Here is a 19,938-nt window from a genome sequence, read left to right as displayed (position 1 = left end):
TAACCGGACACTAACGAAACTAACCAGAAACTAACCCGACACTAACCCGACACAATCCCGACACTAACCAGACACTAACCGGACACTAACCAGACACTAACCCGACACTAACCCGACACAATCCCGACACTAACCAGACACTAACCAGACACTAACCAGAAACTAACCCGACACTAACCCGACACAATCCCTACACTAACCGACACTAACCGGACACTAACCGGACACTAACCAGAAACTAACCCGACACTATCCCGACACTTATCCGACACCAACCCGACACTAACCAGACACTAACCCGACACTAACCAGACACTAACCCGACACTAACCCGACACTAACCGGACACTAACCGGACACTAACCAGAAACTAACCAGAAACTAACCCGACACTAACCCGACACTAACCCAACACAATCCCGACACTAACCAGACACTAACCGGACACTAACCAGAAACTAACCAGACACTAACCCGACACTAACCCGACACAATCCCGACACTAACCAGACACTAACCAGACACTAACCGGACACTAACCAGACACTAACCCGACACTAACCCGACACTAACCCGACACAATCCCGACACTAACCAGACACTAACCAGAAACTAACCCGACACTAACCCGACACAATCCCGACACTAACCCGACACTAACCCGACACTAACCAGAAACTAACCCGAAACTAACCCGACACTATCCCGACACTAACCAGACACTAACCCAACACTAACCAGAAACTAACCCGAAACTAACCCGACACTAACCCGACACTAACCAGACACTAACCCGACACTAACCCGAAACTAACCCGACACTTACCAAAAACAACCCGACACTAACCAGACACTAACCAGAAACTAACCAGAAACTAACCCGACACTAACCCGACACTAACCAGACACTAACCCGACACTAACCAGACACTAACCCGACACTAACCCGACACTTACCAAAACTAACCCGACACTAACCAGAAACTAACCCGACACTAACCCGACACTATCCCGACACTAACCAGACACTTACCCAACACTAACCAGAAACTAACCCGAAACTAACCCGACACTATCCCGACACTAACCAGACACTAACCCGACACTTACCAAAAACTAACCCGACACTAACCTGACACTAACCAGAAACTAACCAGAAACTAACCCGAAACTAACCCGACACTATCCCGACACTAACCAGACACTAACCAGAAACTAACCCGAAACTAACCCGACACTATCCCAACACTATCCGACACTAACCAGACACTAACCCGACACTTACCAAAAACTAACCCGACACTAACCAGAAACTAACCCGAAACTAACCCGACACTAACCCGAAACTAACCCGACACTATCCTGACACTAACCCGACACTATCCCGACACTAACCAGACACTAACCCGACACTAACCCGACACTATCCCGACACTTACCCAACACTAACCAGACACTAACCTGACACTAACCAGAAACTAACCCGACACTAACCTGAGACTAACCTGAGACTAACCCGACACTTACCCGACACTAACCTGAGACTAACCCGACACTTACCCGACATTAACCCAACACTAATCTGACACTTACCCGACATTAGCCCTACACTTACCCGACACTAACCTGAGACTAACCCCGACATTAACCCGACACTAACCTGACACTTACCCGACATTAACCCGACACTAATCTGACACTTACCCGACACTAGCCCTACACTTACCCGACACTAACCTGAGACTAACCCGACATTAACCCGACACTAACCTGACACTTACCCGACATTAACCCGACACTTACCCGACATTAACCCGACACTAACCCGACACTTACCCAACACTTACCCGACACTAACCTGAGACTAACCCGACATTAACCCGACACTAACCTGACACTTACCCGACATTAACCCGTCACTAATCCGACACTTACCCGACACTAGCCCGACACTAACCCGACCCTTACCCGACACTAACCTGAGACTAACCCGACATTAACCCGACACTAACCTGACACTTACCCGACATTAACCCGTCACTAATCCGACATTAACCCGACACTAATCCGACACTTACCCAACACTTACCCGACACTAACCTGAGACTAACCCGACATTAACCTGTCACTAATCCGACATTAACCCGACACTAATCCGACACTTACCCAACACTTACCCGACACTAGCCGACACTAACCCAACACTTACCCGACACTAACCTGACACTTACCCGACACTAACCTGACACTAACCCGACACTAACCCGTCACTAACCCAACACTTACCCGACACTAACCCGACACTAGCCCGACACTAACCCAACACTTACCCGACACTTACCCGACACTAGCCCGACACTAACCCAACACTTACCCGACACTAACCCGACACTTACCCGACACTAGCCCGACACTAACCCAACACTTACCCGACACTAACCTGACACTTACCCGACATTAACCCGTCACTAACCCAACACTTACCCGACACTAACCCGACACTAGCCCGACACTAACCCAACACTTACCCGACACTACCGACACTTACCCGACATTAACCCATCACTAACCCAACACTTACCCGACACTAACCCGACACTAGCCCGACACTAACCCAACACTTACCCGACACTAACCCGACACTTACCCGACATTAACCCGTCACTAACCCAACACTTACCCGACACTTACCCGACACTAGCCCGACACTAACCCAACACTTACCCGACACTAACCCGACACTACCGCCCGACACTAACCCAACACTTACCCGACACTAACCTGACACTTACCCGACATTAACCCATCACTAACCCAACACTTACCCGACACTAACCCGACACTAGCCCGACACTAACCCAACACTTACCCGACACTAACCCGACACTTACCCGACATTAACCCATCACTAACCCAACACTTACCCGACACTAACCCGACACTAACCCGACACTAACCCAACACTTACCCGACACTAACCCGACACTTACCCGACACTAACCCATCACTAACCCAACACTTACCCGACACTAACCCGACACTAGCCCGACACTAGCCTGACACTAGCCCGACACTAACCCAACACTTACCCGACACTTACCCGACATTAACCCACTAACCCAACACTTACCCGACACTAGCCCGACACTAACCCAACACTTACCCGACACTAACCTGACACTTACCCGACATTAACCTGTCACTAACCCGACACTTACCCGACACTAACCCGACACTAACCCGACACTCACAACCGACACTTACCCGACATTAACCTGTCACTAATCCGACACTTACCCAACACTTACCCGACACTAGCCCGACACTAACCCAACACTTACCCGACACTAACCTGACACTTACCCGACACTAACCTGACACTAACCCGACACTAACCCGTCACTAACCCAACACTTACCCGACACTAACCCGACACTAGCCCTAACCCAACACTTACCCGACACTTACCCGACACTAGCCCGACACTAACCCAACACTTACCCGACACTAACCTGACACTTACCCGACACTTACCCGACACTAGCCCGACACTAACCCAACACTTACCCACACTAACCCGACACTTACCCGACACTAGCCCGACACTAACCCAACACTTACCCGACACTAACCTGACACTTACCCGACATTAACCCATCACTAACCCAACACTTACCCGACACTAACCCGACACTAGCCCGACACTAACCCAACACTAACCCGACACTAACCCGACACTAACCCATCACTAACCCAACACTTACCCGACACTAACCCGACACTATCGACACTAACCCAACACTTACCCGACACTTACCCGACATTAACCCGTCACTAACCCAACACTTACCCGACACTAACCCGACACTAGCCCGACACTAACCCAACACTTACCCGACACTTACCCGACATTAACCCGTCACTAACCCAACACTTACCCGACACTAGCCCGACACTAACCCAACACTTACCCGACACTAACCTGACACTTACCCGACATTAACCTGTCACTAATCCGACACTTACCCAACACTAACCCGACATTGCATTCCTAGCAATACAGGTGTTAGCACCAAGTGTTAGCAACATAAATGTTAGCAACACAAGTGTAGCAGTAGCAATTGTAGAACTAATTGTAGCAGCTTAACTATGAACACTTAATTCTGACACACAAACTCACACACTTCCTTGAAAAACACAACTTTATTAAAATTTAACTTGGCTACATTTATTCTTGTTCATTTCCAAGAGACATTAAAATTTCAATAATAATACTTCAGACATTTAATACTTTTACATTTTAGAACTTCCTTCACCATCATCATCATCAGTCCTTCATCCCCTCTTCAGTGGGATGAAGTGGATTTAACTTTTAAAAATACAGTGTTTTAACAATAATCGTATCAAAGGTTCCTCGAATTTAGGATTTTTAGTGGTTTCAAAAAAAACAAAAGAAAACAAAGAAACAAAGAAAACTTTCTGTAAAGATCTGTAATCATATTTTTGTTCCAATAGTCAATGACAGAAACATTTTACTAAAATATATCTATTTGTGAGGAACTGAAATACTGTACACTACAGTATGAAATAAATAAAATGAGGAAATATAAAATGAGTCACATAAATAAAATGGTAAATTCTCAAATAAAAAACTGCAAAAGAGCTCCAGCCCACTATCCAACTTCAATCCACCTGCCTGGTGAAGGTCTGGTAGCGTCGCAGCATAATAAATCACTGGTGTGGACAGTGGGCGAGTTTCTGATCTCTTCCCTCTCCTACGCAGCTGTTCCATCAGATGGACGTGCGAAGCGTTCTTTTAATTCTCACATAAAATAAAAAAGAAATTTGTGTTGAAAAATTCCACAAAAACTAAAATATAATACTGACAAAAATACTGTTGTGGAACAAAACCAGGGAAAAACACAGAGAATTGCACAAACATATGTTAACTAACCAAGTTCCATCTACTTCTCTAATAGTGACGGATCAGAACCAGGATGAATATTCTCCAGTATTAATACTGAAGCCAGTGGAGGACGTTCACAGGGATGGCACTTTGCAGAAACAGGGAACAGGTTTGCATATAAGGCTTTTCTCCTTTTTATTTCCTTTTCTCTAATGGAGCACTTTCATTTTCCTGTGCCTCCTCCATCTTTAAGACTCACATCAACAATCACTCAGGTTTAAATGTTCCTTCACATATAGAAAACATCCAGAGGCCCAAAGTTAGTTGTGAAAAATAATAAAAGAGGATAAAAAAGCATCACAGTAAATAAAATGACAGAAATACAACGATAACACTGACGGGATGTGACTCCACAACTCTTTTCACTTTTATCTTGTAGTGATCCAGGAAGTCGAGTTCAGTTCATTTCCAGATGTTGGTTTTTCTGACACAGGAAGTGAAGAACATGTTAGCACCACGCAGCTTTTAGGCTTTGAAAACATTTACATCATTAAAACAAACATCATCACTTCTTTATCTATTTTTTGCATAATGTGGAGTTTTAAACACAACGTGTTTAGAGACTGTCCAGAGATTATGCAGCCCCCCCCCATAAACATTTAATAATGAGCGTTGTCTTTATTCATGAGGAGTAAACTGTTTCACTCTTTTATTCAGCTCCTCAGATGTTGTTTTTCTGCCTCAGATTAACTGTGTTTGAGGTTATTCATATAAATTGATAATTGATTGATGATGACATGTGTTTTCAATCATGTCTCCTCTGTGTTATAGGTTTGTCTTTTATTTAGTTTTCTCTCCAAGTCCTTTTCACAATTCACAAACAGACGAGATCCACAGTGGTGACGTTGATCAGATTAAAAGAGATATTTTTTTGTTTTATAGTTGATCCATATTTAACATTTATTATATTAAATTATGTATATATAAAAGTCTAAAAACCTTTGTATGAAGATAACATATTTATTTCCTAATATTTCATATAACCCACTGATAATGTCTGCACAGCCTCTTTAATGAATCACGTCAACACAAATGTTCCAAAGCTATTTTTTTCCTAGATCAGTCGTCCTGCTCCGTCTGCTTGTCTGTCTTCCCTTCTCGTGAACTCTCGTCCATCGGCTGCGTCGCATCTTCACGATCCTCGTCCTTCGTCGAGTGCATCTGGCTCCTGCTGTCGCTTTCCTCCTCCTCTTCTTCTCTTTCCCTGAAACTTGCTTCCTGTCGGTCTATCACCTCCTCGTACGTCTTCCTGTCCACTTCCCTCTTCTCCCCTCCTCCTCGTCCCTCGCTGCCATTCCTCAGGATCAAATCGCAGCCGCCGTCCTCCTGCTGTTCTTCAAGGTCTGAATATCCAAGTGTCCCCAGTCCCTGCAGGTAGGCCCTCCTCATCAGCAGCTCTGTGGTCTCTACACCTCCCACCACCATGCCTCCTCCTCCGCCCTTTTCCCGCACCTCCCTCTCTGCTGCCTCACGCTCCTCTGCCTCCCTCTTGCAGTATGAGTAGCGATGGTTCATGTGCTGCGAGTACGAACCCGAATGTGAGAAGCGTTTGCCGCACTTGTCACACTGGTAGGGCTTCTCTCCGGAGTGCAGGCGTGAGTGTTCGATGAGATGGTGCTTGTGTTTGAAGGCTTTTTTACAGATCTGACACTGGTGAGGGCGTTTTCCTGCCGAGACACAAAAGACAAGACCAGAGTCAGGACGCCGCAAACGCTAAAAACACGCTTCAGTCATGACACCACATAGGATAAACACATGCTTCAGTCATGACACTACAGCTGTAAAAAACACGCTTCAGACAGGACACTGCACACGCTACACACACGCTTCAGTCCTGATGCTGCATGCACGTTTTAGTCAGGACACCACAGAACCAACATGATAAACACCGCAGAGCAAACACACACACGCACGCAAACACACACACACGCACGCAGGCACGCAGGCACGCACGCACGCACGCACGCACGCACGCACGCACGCACGCACACACACACACACACACACACACACACACATACACACACGCACACACACACACACACACACACACACATACACACACGCACACGCACGCACACGCACACACACGCACACGCACACACACACAGAGTATGTGTGCGATGCCTCTGGAACATGTTTCTTGTATGTTTCCTGTGAATGTGGACTATCCGTTACTCCCCCGCTGTAAAGAAAGGAACATGTTGACATGGTTTACAGAACAAAACAGAACTCAAAGAAAAAGAAAAAGAAAAGACGAGTGGAGCAGCTAGACGACTAAAAGAACAGAAAGAAAAGGGAGAGTGGGGTAAAAAGAAGTGTTATATATGGTGATATCTACCTGTGTGCTCATATTTGTGTCTTAGGAGGGAACTGGTCTTCTGGAATGTTTTGTCGCACAAGTCACACGCGTACATACCACTTTCAGTCTTCTTAATCTTCTTCCTGCAGAGCAGCGAATCGCTGTCTGTCAGGTCGTCCAGACCCGACAGATATCCCACCGTCCCGTCCAGCAGCTCCTCCTGAAACATGAACACATATGGTTTCATCTGATAATCCACACCTGGCATCTCCTGCCCCCCCCCACCGACTCCGTGATCCCAAGTCTGGACAGAGCTTAAAGACCCGGGTAAGACCCTCATCCAGGAACATATGGGAGTGTTTACACATTCAAAACATATGATCCCCATCACCATGGAAACTACCTTTATTCACTTTAAACCATCTCAACACAAGTTGTCTGGATTTTATCTCAATCACCATGGTCTTTTATACATACTATGTATTATATACACAGTTAATACAAAGTATAAACTGTGTATATAATACATAGTATGTATGAATATACACAGTATATAATGTGTATATAATACATAGTACATATGAATATACACAGTTTATAATGTGTATATAATACATAGTACATATGAATATACACATTATATAATGTGTATATAATACATAGTATATATGAATATATACAGTATATAATGTGTATATAATAAATATAAATAAAGAGGAAAAGAAGTCTGAAGCAGCTCACACTGAAGGACCTTCAGAAGTTTTCTTTGTTGACTCCTTCTAAAACTCTACACTAGCATATTTTGAGTTTTAAAGGTAAATATGAACCTGAACCCAGAAGCCACCGTGAGGGTGGAGTTGGCTCAGGAGAGCACCTCCAGCTGCACCAGGGAGTGATTAGCTCATCTCTCCCCTGCTGCCACAGAGAGAAATGTAGAGATGAGACTATTTGTATTTGTATTATCAATATAAAACAGGGAGCATCTGTCTCTGGCTTGTGTTGGTAGAACGGCGGTGGCAGACCACTTTGCCAGAACCACTAAAACTAGTTGTGTCCAACCACGAACCATCAACGGCCAACAGAACAAAAACTCCTCACACAGATACAGAACTCGCCTGTGAATCAGCAGCTCAGGCAGCTGGTTAGAATAATATTAAAACCTACAGACCTCTGAGCCTCCATACAATCTGCTGAATCTGATGCCCTGTAAATGACTTATTCTGTCTTTAGGTTTGAGGATTATATTTACCTGGAAACATGGTTTCCGTTGATACTTTCTCCTCTGCTGCATTTCAGCAAACGTGGCTGCTCCAGTGGCATATGTATAGGCCATGTGGGGCAGGAAGCTCATGGGGTCAAGGACGGGGTAGGGTCTGAGGCCTGGGATGGTGGCCTGGGCAGAAGACATAAAGGTGGGTGGAGGAAAAGCTCCATGTGGTGGCAGGGAGGTGTAGACAGAAGCGCCTGCGAAGGGATTAATCCCAAAGATTGGACTGGTGCTTTTCTCCAGCTGGTGGACAGAGGTCCCTCCACTTTCAGAGCCCAGTACTTCCTTCTTGATGTTGACCAGGTCTAAAGAACTGGACCCTTGTTCTCGTACTTTCGCATGTCCGCTGTACTCGATGATGAAACCGTTCTGTCTGGGTCGCTTCTCTCCGAGAGTGGCAAGCCTCTGGGCCATGTGTTTGGGCAGCGACAGGTCTAGTGGTATATCCCCATGGGCATCCTCTGAAGCTAGGCTGTTTGGAGTGTACGAGCTACTCTGAGAGTTTTTGGAGGAAGTAGAGGAAAGGTTGAGAGGTGATGGAGTGTTGCTCCTCAAGTGGTCCAAGGGGTCTAATGGTTTGTCACCTGCTGTCTGCCTGTTGGCTGTAAACTTGTTCCCTTTTGTGAGTCTGTGGTTGGCACTGCCGTTAGCGAAGCCTCCATGTAAATCGAAAACAGGAAACGACATTGGTGACTGGTTCAAGCTGTGCTTCTTGTCTGATCCACTGCAATCATGAGGGGGAGACTTTTTCATCAGACTGCTTCGGTGGTGGTTTTGACTCTTCCACTGGCCAAACCACTCCATTACAAACTCTTGAGGAAGACCAACAGCAATCGAAATTTTGAGCAGTTCCTCTGAGTTGGGCTCAGTGTTCATAGCAAAGTAGGCCTTGAGCACAGACACGTGGTCTTTGAAGGGGTTGATGGGGCTGGTCGCCCGCTCATTAGAGGGAAGCTCAGAGGTCATCGCTCCCCTGCGAGCCACAGAACTGCTCTCGGTCGGCTGCAGGACGGCTTTGATCTCCTCGTTCATTTTGCACAGGTAGCGCTCGTGTTGATGCAGCGGGATGGGACCAGGGAACGTCTCCTTGCAGTACTGGCAGGAGAAAGGCAGGAACTGGTTCTGGCCATGGGGGAATTTCTCCTCTCCACTGAGATCCATTGATTGGTTTGGTTTCTCCTTCTTAACGTCCAGTTGCCTCTTTGAATCATCAATCAGACTTTTTGCCTCGTTGACCTTCTCCAGTGTGTAGTCAATGATGCTCTTTGTTGGGCTGCTGTGGCCCAATACCTGGAAGCCGGCCTGGACCTGCTTCTGCTCCTCCATCTGGTCACCCAGCTCTTTCATGTAGGCCCTGAGCTTAGAGATCTCCTCTGGGTTGCCATCCATCTTCTGCCTGCACACCGTGTTGTCCATGATCTGAAGCACCCTTTGAACTTCACTGAGGTTGTTACCAAGAGGCCCTGTGTAGCCCAGAAGGGGGAGCTCAAGTCCCATGCCTCCCAGGTGTTGAAGGGGGCTTTGAGAGGAGCTGTGTATCCCCAGAGGACTTCCTCCACAGCTGTTGAGATGAACCCCAGGTCCCCCGTACCCTTGCTGCGAGGCCATGAGCAGCCGATACTCGTTGAAGTCCATCGGCTCGGCTTTGATGTCGAGCTGACCCTGCTGATCTGGAGCACCAATTGGTCTGCCATTTTCCAGTTTGTGGCGGAGCTGGGCAAGGGCGGGGCTCTCTGGCGATGAGGTTGTGGAGTTGGGGGAGGAGCCGGGCTTGCCGTTGTTTCCGTTGCGTAATCGTCCATTGACGGTGATCAGGCCGATGCATTTCTTGCTGCTGATGTGGGAACTGTAGGAGCCGGAGTGGGAGAACCTCTTCTTACAGTTGGAGCACTCATACGGCTTCTCACCTGAAACACAACACAAAACCACATCCATGTTTTATTGTGACATTCATGTTCCCCTCCACCACAAAGAGTGTGTGTGTGTGCGTGTACGTACACATACATGTATATATATATATATATATATATATATATATATACACACTACCGTTCAAAAGTTTGGGGTCACCCAGACAATTTCATGTTTTCCAAGAAAACTCCCACTTTTATTTATCAAATGAGTTGCAAAATGATTAGACAATATAGTCAAGACATTGACAAGGTTAGAAATAATGATTTTTATTTGAAATATTAATTTTGTTCTTCAAACTTTGCTTTCGTCAAAGAATGCTCCATTTGCAGCAGTTCCAGCATTGCAGACCTTTGGCATTCTAGCTGTTATTTCGTTGAGGTAATCTGTAGAAATTTCACCCCACGCTTCCTGAAGCCCCTCCCACAAGTTGGATTGGCTTGATGGGCACTTCTTGCGTTCCATACGGTCAAGCTGCTCCCACAGCAGCTCAATGGGGTTGAGATCTGGTGACTGCGCTGGCCACTCCATTACAGACAGCAGACCAGCTGCCTGCTTCTTCCCTAAAGAGTTCTTGCATAATTTGGAGGTGTGCTTTGGGTCATTGTCCTGTTGTAGGAGGGAACTGGCTCCAATCAAGCGCTGTCCACAGGGGATGGCATGGCGTTGCAAAATGGAGTGATAGCCTTCCTTATTTAAAATCCCTTTTACCTTGTACAAATCTCCCACTTTACCAGCACCAAAGCAGCCCCAGACCATCACATGACCTCCACCATGCTTGACAGATGGCGTCAGGCACTCTTCCAGCATCTTCTCACCTGTTCTGCCTCACAAATGTTCTTCTGTGTGATCCAAACACCTCAAACTTTGATTCGTCTGTCCATAACACTGCTTTCCAATCTTCCTCTGTCCAATGTCTGTGTTCTTTTGCCCATATCAATCTTTTCTTTTTATTGGCCAGTCTCAGATATGGCTTTTTCTTTGCCACTCTGCCTAGAAGGCCAGCATCCCGAGTCGCCTCTTCACTGTAGACGCTGACACTGGCGTTTTGGGGTACCATTTAAAGAAGCTGCCAGTTGAGGACCTGTGAGGCGTCTATTTCTCAAACTAGAGACTCTAATATACTTGTCTTCTTGCTGAGTTGTGCACCGGGCCTCCCACTTCTCTTTCTACTCTGGTTAGAGCCCGTTTGTGCTGTTCTCTGAAGGGAGTAGTACACACCGTTGTAGGAAATGTTCAGTTTCTTCGCAATTTCTCGCATTGGAATAGCCTTCATTTCTAAGAACAAGAACAGACTGGCGAGTTTCACATGAAAGTTCTCTTTTTCTGGCCATTTTGAGAGTATAATCGAACCCACAAATGTGATGCTCCAGATACTCAACTAGCTCAAAGGAAGGCCAGTTTTATAGCTTCTCTCACCAGCAAAACAGTTTTCAGCTGTGCTAACATAATTGCACAAGGGTTTTCAAGGGTTTTCTAATCATCCATTAGTCTTCTAAGGCGATTAGCAAACACAATGTACCTTAGAACACTGGAGTGATAGTTGCTGGAAATGGGCCTCTATACACCTATGTAGATATTTCATTAAAAACCAGACGTTTCCACCTAGAATAGTCATTTACCACATTAACAATGTATAGAGTGTATTTCTGATTAATTTAATGTTATCTTCATTGAAAAAAACAGTGCTTTTCTTTGAAAAACAAGGAAATTTCTAAGTGACCCCAAACTTTTGAACGGTAGTGTATATATATACACACATACATACGTGTATGTATACATATGTATAGACAATTTTGATATAAATATTCATATACAGTATATATATTTTTTTATATATTCATGTCAGTGCAGAATGTTGGCGTCTTTATTGTTGACGTTCAGAGATGAGTTGATTGACACATCCTGAGACATTGAAGAGGAACATTGTGAAATGACAGATATGATGACGATGACCTTGAGGCTGCGACTCACCGCTGTGAATACGAAGGTGCTCCTTCAGGTGATGCTTGTATTTGAAGGCTTTTCCACACTCACTGCATTTAAACTTTCTGTTTCCAGCTTCTTCGCTGAGCGGCGGCTGCAGAGAGAACAAACAGAGTGTGGGAGGAGACACGTGACCAGGTTTACAAACAGATCATTAAATAGACCTGACGTCACCAATTTAAACTTATTCAAGACGGGGAAGGGTCATACGTGAATTCATAAGAAAAAATAAATATAAATATTTTCACTTTAACAGTTAACGTAAACAAATGAACAGAAAATGTATGTCATGAGAGGATTAAAGCGGAGATCATATGTTCACACTTGAACTGGATTCACACTGGATTTAAATGGGATTCAAACTGGATTCACACAGGAGACACAGACAGAGAAGAGACACAGACAGAGAAGAGACACAGACAGAGAAGAGACAGAGACATGTGGTGAACGGCTGTGGTCTTTAAACTGAATTCACTCTGGATTAAAACTTGATTCACTCTTTAAACCTTGAGATGTGATTGTGTTCACAATCATGTGACCTGGATATTTAATCGCAGCTGAAAATAAAAAGAAGATGGCGGCCTAATGCCGGTGTACCTGGTCTCTTGGGGGTTTGTGCGAGGTCATGTGACGCTCCAGCTGCGTGCGGTGGCCGAAGGTGTCGGTGCACAACGGGCAGGCGAAGCTCTCCTCGTTCTTCTCGTGACGATATTTGATGTGTTCCTTCAGAGACGTCAGGCGTTTGTAGCCGCGGTCGCAGTACGGACAGGTGAGCAGCTGGGCAAAGTCGTCAGGTGTGCCGGGCGGCAGGTCTGCAGAGGTCAAAGGTCAACTGATTTATGAGACATGGTTTTTCTGTTACCTGCAGATTTTATTTTATGTGACAAAACATTTTCTTCTAGTCTTGATGTCTCTGTTCCGTCACACGTCAACACAAAGAGTCATTGGTGTTAAACTGCTGAGTCACAGTTACAAGGTTTTACACTTATAACAAAGCTTATTAATAATGGTGTCATCTGTATAGAAACTAACGTGACACTGAAGTCGTCTGTAGAAACACAACATTTAGTCTCAAAATGATTTTATCAAGATGTTTTGGGATCTTTGCTGATTTTATATAATTAAATTAAATAGATTTTTAACTTGGCTTGATTAATTTTTCATGAACATTTAGACTTAATCAAATTTAAACTCAAGATTTCTTTTATTCGTAGTCATTATTTCTGAGCACAGTGTTTATAAATCTCTTTCTTATATGGTAAATAATGTGTATTTATATTGATCTTTTCTAGTCCTGATGTCACCTTTAAGTACAGTTTTTCCATTCACACACACATTTAGTGCATCTATGTGCAAGGGAAATTTGGGGTTCAGTATTTTGCCAAAGGACACTTTTTTTTAAAGAATGAAGGTTCATAGTTTTTGCGTTTATCTAAAAGTGTTTGATGAAATCACACAACACGTGTTTAAGCCCACAGATTTTTTTGCTCGTCTCACCTTGTTCGCTCTCGTCCGGACTAACGGCCTCGGGTGTTCCCAGCCTCGTCACCTCCTCCGGGGCCTCAGGGTAGATGATGGCAGTGTCGCTGCGTTGTAGGTACTCGGCGATGGACGCAGGGTGAGCTTCCTCCAGTTTACGTTTCAGGAAGTACTCGTCCAGTTGGGAGACTTCCAGTCGTCTCACTGAGCACAGGAAAACATACTTGTTCAGACTCATGAGACATGTGTTCAGTATGAACACGACATGAGCCCGTGACATATAAAACACGATCATCTGTTTAAAAGCATATATTATTCTGTGATGATAAAATTAAAGTGAACCAGAGAGGATTGAGGATGGAGCCTTGTGTCCCACTGCACTTTCTGTAAGTACCACTGCACTACGTCTGTATTACGATGTTTATGTCACCTAACATTACACATTTTATTTTACTGCTACAAGCCAAAATTAGGGATCATTATATTATAAATGTAGCAGTGAAGGCTGAATACAGGAAAGTAATAAGTCAATATGTTGATAATACTTCAATAAAAATGTATATATATAAATAAATCTTTTTCATTCTGAGAATTTCCTTCAGAATATTAGAAAATAAAGGGGGCGTGTCTCCATATGATTGTTAAACATTGATCTCACCTGTGTTGTTTCCGACAGTTTGCAGTGACACCTGCAGTCCGGCTCGTTCACACTCGTCCTTCCTGTCGTCTGAGACATGAAACGACACAAAGAAGTTCATCATTGATTCATGTGCTCAGCTCTGCAGGTCCCCACAGGTCACTAGGTCACTGCAGGTCACTACAGGTCCCTGCAGGTCACTGCAGGTCACTACAGGTCCCCACAGGTCATTACAGGTCCCCACAGGTCACTGCAGGTCACCACAGGTCACTAAAGGTCCCCGCAGGTCACTGCAGGTCACTACAGGTCACCACAGGTCACTACAGGTCCCCACAGGTCACCGCAGGTCACCGCAGGTCACTACAGGTCACCACAGGTCACTGCAGGTCACTGCAGGTCACCACAGGTCACTACAGGTCCCCACAGGTCACTACATGTCACTGCAGGTCACTGCAGGTCACCACAGGTCACTACAGGTCCCCACATGTCCCCACAGGTCACTGCAGGTCCCTGCAGGTCACTAGAGGTCACTAAAGGTCACCACAGGTCACTAAAGTACTCTGCAGGTCCCTGCAGGTCACTGCAGGTCACTAGAGGCCTGGCATCAAGGTGATTTCATAATAAAGACTTTCACTTCTTGTTTCTCCGTCATCTGTCTTTTTATTTTTTGTTTCCTGTTCCTTCCTTCACTCTTCCTTCTTTCTTCTCGTTCGTTCTTCATTATCTCGTCTCAACTTTAAAACCTCTGTTTCATTTAAAACACTTTTGGTTTTATCGTGTTGCCTTTAAAAAAAACAGGACATGAGTTGGTTGATAAGGTTTGAAATCAAACAGCTGAACCTATCATGTGATACGACAGAAAGCTCCAGAACAAAGACAAGTGTTGATTAACATTAAAATTATTAAGATTACATCTTTGGCGCTGCAGAGTCTCACCGGTGCTGTCCACGTGTCCGTTGGTGTTTAGTCCACAGCTGTGGTGTCGGCTCGGTTGCCCCTCCCGGCCCTCTGGGATCCCCTGCCCCTGGTATGAAAGCAGGGCGACCCGGTTCGACACCTCCAGAGCGGGCACACCGGGAGGGCTGCCCCCCTCCTCCTCGTCCCCCAATCCTCCTCCATTGTCTTCAGCAACCAGTGTCCTGTCGTCCTCGTCCGTCTCTGAACCCGTCTCCCCCACGTTCTCATAGTTCGATACTGCAACACAAATACAACCATGGCAGCCAGTTAGACCAGAACCAGGAACAGGACCAAGAGCAAGAGCAAGAGCAAGAGCAAGAGCAAGAGCAAGAGCAAGAGCTTCTCTGTAACGTCTCCATCACGTCTCTGTCACGTCTCTGTCACATCTCTGTAACGTCTCCGTCACGTCTCTGTAACGTCTCTGTCACGTCTCTGTCACGTCTCTGTCACGTCTCTGTCACGTTTCCGTCACGAAAAGAGAAACAGCGACTGATTCATGTCATGTCACAGCAGACGACAACCTTTCCTCCATCCATCCTGTCTTCTTCATCCTCCCTCATGCTCTGTCTTCTCTCCTCTGTTCATCCTCTCTTGTCTCTCCTCCTTGTCTCAATCCTTTATCCCTCTTCCCCCTCATCTCCTCTCCCCATCGTCTGTCCTCGTTCGAGTTCAGGTGATTCGTCCACATTCTGCCAATCTCTGAAAGGTAATGAGAAAAACCTGCTCTCCCCCTTTTCCTCCCTCTCTCTCTCTGTCTCTCTCCCTCCCTCTCTATCTCTGTCTCTCACCCCCTCTCTCCCTCTCTCTCTCTCCTGTGAGTTGATCACCTGAACAACAGGAGGGACAACACTGTCGCTGCCTAGTGGTTGGGAGCAGAAGTGATTCATCACACACAGGCAGGTAACAGACACATGGACAAAAGAATTTGGACAGTTGAACATCCACATTACTCACACATGTGTCCATATATTTTTGGCCACATACTGTGTCTACAGGTGTATGTAAGCTTTGGTCATGGAGTCAGTACGAAGTGTGTTGAGATCAGCTGATCACAATCCGCTGATCCGTTGACACACAACACATTCAAACATAGCAGCAGCCAATCAGTGGTGTCCAACAGTTTCCAACAACGTGATTGGTCGAACAGATTGAACAGCAGGGCTGGGTGAGAGTTTTCATGGAGACCTGTTGTCAGACTGACGTGATCGTGTGGTCGACCATTTAGACAAATAAAAGAGTTCACCGTTAGTGGGCGGGACAACTGAAACAAGAGAGCCCATCACTGACACACAAGAACAACAACTGAACACACACATGCACAAACATCAGTGTGTTTTTACCAGTAAAGTGTGTTATCAGTCGAGTCAAACTGCAGGACGTTAATCATGTTTTAACACCTTGAGTCCCCCCAACACACACACACACACACACACACACACACACACACACACACACACACACACACACACACACACACACACACAAGCTGCTTCAGAGCTGAGCCCCTCAGTTCTCTGTATCTTCTCTGGAGGATCATGTGTGTATATAAAAATATAGTATATAGCTGAGCTCCTGTATAAAGTCTAAGTCCAGGAGCAGTGGAACACAGCAGAGGATCCTCCACTGATTCCCTGAGTGAGTGGGGGGGTGAGGAGCTTCTAACACGAGACACAAACATGAAGAAACTAAAACAAACCTCTCTGGTGAAGAAGTGCTGACACACAGGTGATGTCAATATGATCACATGACCTCTGCAGCAGAGGTAACACGTCACTTCCTGTCTCTGTCTGCTGCACCCGGCTGCCCCCCCCCCCCTCTCACCTGAACCATGAGGAGGATCTGATGCTGTGAACGAGTCTGTGCAGAAAACCTGCTGCTGAGTTGTTCAGCTGTGAAACACAAACTCTGGAGAAGCTCTGGAGACGACTCTCTGGATTCCACCTGGAGCTCATGTCTGAAAACAGCTTCACAGAAGCAGCTGATAAACGCATCAGTTTTAATCCTCGTCCATATTAACATTCCTGAAAACACAGATCACATGACCACTCACAGGGGGCGTGCACTTTTCAGTGTAAACAGAATAACATCTGGTCTCCTCCATGTAAACAGCTGTATCATTGTAAAATACAGAATGGAACTGAGCAGCTGTTATCAAAGACAACAGAGTCAGTAACACTTTGATTCTCCATGTTCTGTTCTGGAAGCTGAGGTCAGCTGGTTGTTTTCTTCTGGAAGAAGGTCATGTGACAGGAGCCTGATCAATCAGTGAAGGCTACAATAAGACCAAAAAGAACCAATCACAAGAGGTTGTGAGCGTCATCGGTTCCAACATCTTAGTATCTGTTCGTCCAGACGGAAATGTAGCTTCAGAGTTTTCAAACTAAAATGGGACCAGCAGCGTTTACACACTTCTCAGTTTGATCGACTCTGGAGTCGAGTGGATGAAGTTAGAATCTCTGCAGCAGTGAAGTCGTCTCTCTGTCTCTAATAAACGTTTATATTCATGACAACGTTCAGTCTGAGGAAACTTTAGAAACTTTCTCAGAAAATGTTTCATCAATGATTCATTTCTTCTTAAGTCAAAATATTTCACATCAACAAAAGTGAGAAAGAATCATTTCATCGTCAGGTGAGTGTCCGTCAGGAGGGCGGAGTCTTATGTTATTGCTGTGTGGGAGGTTTCTACGGTAACAGTGAGTATCTGACGTTAACTCTATCAACCCTGTCAGTTGAAGCCCCGCCCCTCTCACCACGGCCTCGGTGAGTTGTCTGATTAGAGAGAAACTGCTGCTGTGCTCTGATAACAGTGTGTGTGTGTGTCTGTGTGTGTCTGTGTTGTGTTTTTGTGTGTGTGTGTCCATGTCTCTGTGCATGTCTCTGTGTGCGAGTGCGTGTGTTGTGTGTGTCTGTGTTCTGTGTGTGTGTGTGTGTGTGTGTGTGTGTGAGTGTGTGTGCGAGCGAAGTTAACAACCGACTGAGAGCCAGAGACACACATACACACACACTTGCACACAAACACACACAGACAAACACACACACAAAAAGGGACGGACACACACACACACACATACACACACACTCAGACACACGTACACACACAGACACACCCCACAAACACACAGACACAAAAATAAAAACACACACACACACACACACACTCACACACTCACACACATACACACACTCAGGTGTTGCGTCATCAGAGGTGTGTGTCTGTTCCTGGAACAGCTGCAGTAGTGAAACTGCTGACTGTCTCTTTAATGACCACAGCTGTCGTCATGGTTTCCTGGACTGACAAGCCGGAGACGACTTTCAAAATAAGAGACTGAACACTTATTAAAACACAAATTTACTGGAACTGTTGAATTAGATTCTTTTCTGTTGTCACACAAACCTGCCGTTGCCTTGGCAACTGTCAACGTCACCTTAGCAACAACGTCACTCTCATCACATTTATTTGCGGCTACGGCTCAGGAGGTAGAGCAGGTCGTTCACCAACCAGAAGGTGGGGGGTTCAATCCCTGTCTCCCCCATGCCGCGAGCCAAACTGTCTTTGGGCAAGATACTGGGCCTCATTCACAAACAGTGCGTACGCACATATCTGTGCTTGTACCGTGGGTACGATTGTTTGACACACGAATCTTGGATTCATCAATACGTTCGTACCTACATTTCTTTGTACTCTGGGAACAAATCTAGAACTTCAAATTTAGACCATGCATACGCACAATGATGAAGGCCAGACTGTCCAAGGAAATGTAAACACACCCTTTAAACTAAATGCATAGTATATTAAAACTCCATTTATTAAATTAAAATAGTAGATAGACAGCAATAATTTAATTTACTGATGCATTGACCAAATGTATTAAAAAACTATGTAACTGATGCCTTTTCATCCTCATCTCTATAAAAACCTGCTGAATTCATATTAATGTTTCTGGATAAACGGGGCGTCGCTTCATCTGCAACAATGAAGTAATAACACTGCATCTGCAGGAGGAACTCTTCTGTCTGCAGGAGTGTGTGTGTGTGTGTGTGTGTGTGTGTGTGTGTGTGTGTGTGTGTGTGTGTGTGTGTGTGTGTGTGTGCTCGTCTCTGTCCCTCTTCAGACGAACTGATAATCTCATGTATTCAGTTATTAATCGATGATGTCAGATCATGTCTCCGGATCGTTACGTCACTTTAACCCTGACGCCCTGACTGTGCGCGTCACGTTACTTCTTGTGTTGTGTAGCAAGTTTAAACATCAGTCCTATACGTGTCCTAATAACTTGTGATCAGTGTTTATTGTTAAAGTGTAAAGTGAGCGCAGGTCAGAGGGGGGGTGGGGAGGAAACAGACTCTGACAAAGACACAGGACGACCGGACCTTTAATGTGCGTCTGTCTTGAAGCAGCGGTGTTATAATTATTCAGCAGAGTCCACGTCCAC

At 45.5% G+C, this 19,938-nt stretch overlaps 2 protein-coding genes across 9 annotated transcripts in view; both read right to left on the bottom strand.

Moving 5' to 3' along the window:
• The window catches only part of LOC118120114 (abl interactor 2-like), an 882,953-nt gene that overhangs the window by 687,761 nt on the left and 175,254 nt on the right, over window positions 1-19,938 (bottom strand). The window lies entirely within an intron of this gene.
• Window positions 4,185-19,938, bottom strand: part of zeb2a (zinc finger E-box binding homeobox 2a) — a 29,321-nt gene continuing 13,567 nt past the window's right edge. The window contains exons 3-10 of one of the 3 annotated variants that reach the window (XM_035174913.2): window positions 15,461-15,742; window positions 14,570-14,638; window positions 13,930-14,115; window positions 13,030-13,244; window positions 12,421-12,526; window positions 8,518-10,442; window positions 7,308-7,488; window positions 4,185-6,633 (exon numbers count right to left, since the gene is read on the bottom strand). In XM_035174913.2, coding sequence (XP_035030804.1) covers window positions 6,026-6,633; window positions 7,308-7,488; window positions 8,518-10,442; window positions 12,421-12,526; window positions 13,030-13,244; window positions 13,930-14,115; window positions 14,570-14,638; window positions 15,461-15,742 — 3,572 coding nt within the window. In that variant the 3' untranslated portion in view covers window positions 4,185-6,025. The remainder of the gene's footprint in view (window positions 6,634-7,307; window positions 7,489-8,517; window positions 10,443-12,420; window positions 12,527-13,029; window positions 13,245-13,929; window positions 14,116-14,569; window positions 14,639-15,460; window positions 15,743-19,938) is intronic. The other 2 variants (XM_035174915.2, XM_035174916.2) reach the window with 2 other exon arrangements.

This window comes from Hippoglossus stenolepis, chromosome 13, assembly GCF_022539355.2.
Source record: "Hippoglossus stenolepis isolate QCI-W04-F060 chromosome 13, HSTE1.2, whole genome shotgun sequence".
NCBI classification, from domain to species: Eukaryota; Metazoa; Chordata; class Actinopteri; order Pleuronectiformes; family Pleuronectidae; genus Hippoglossus; species Hippoglossus stenolepis.
This window is presented reverse-complemented; position numbering and strand designations above follow the sequence as displayed.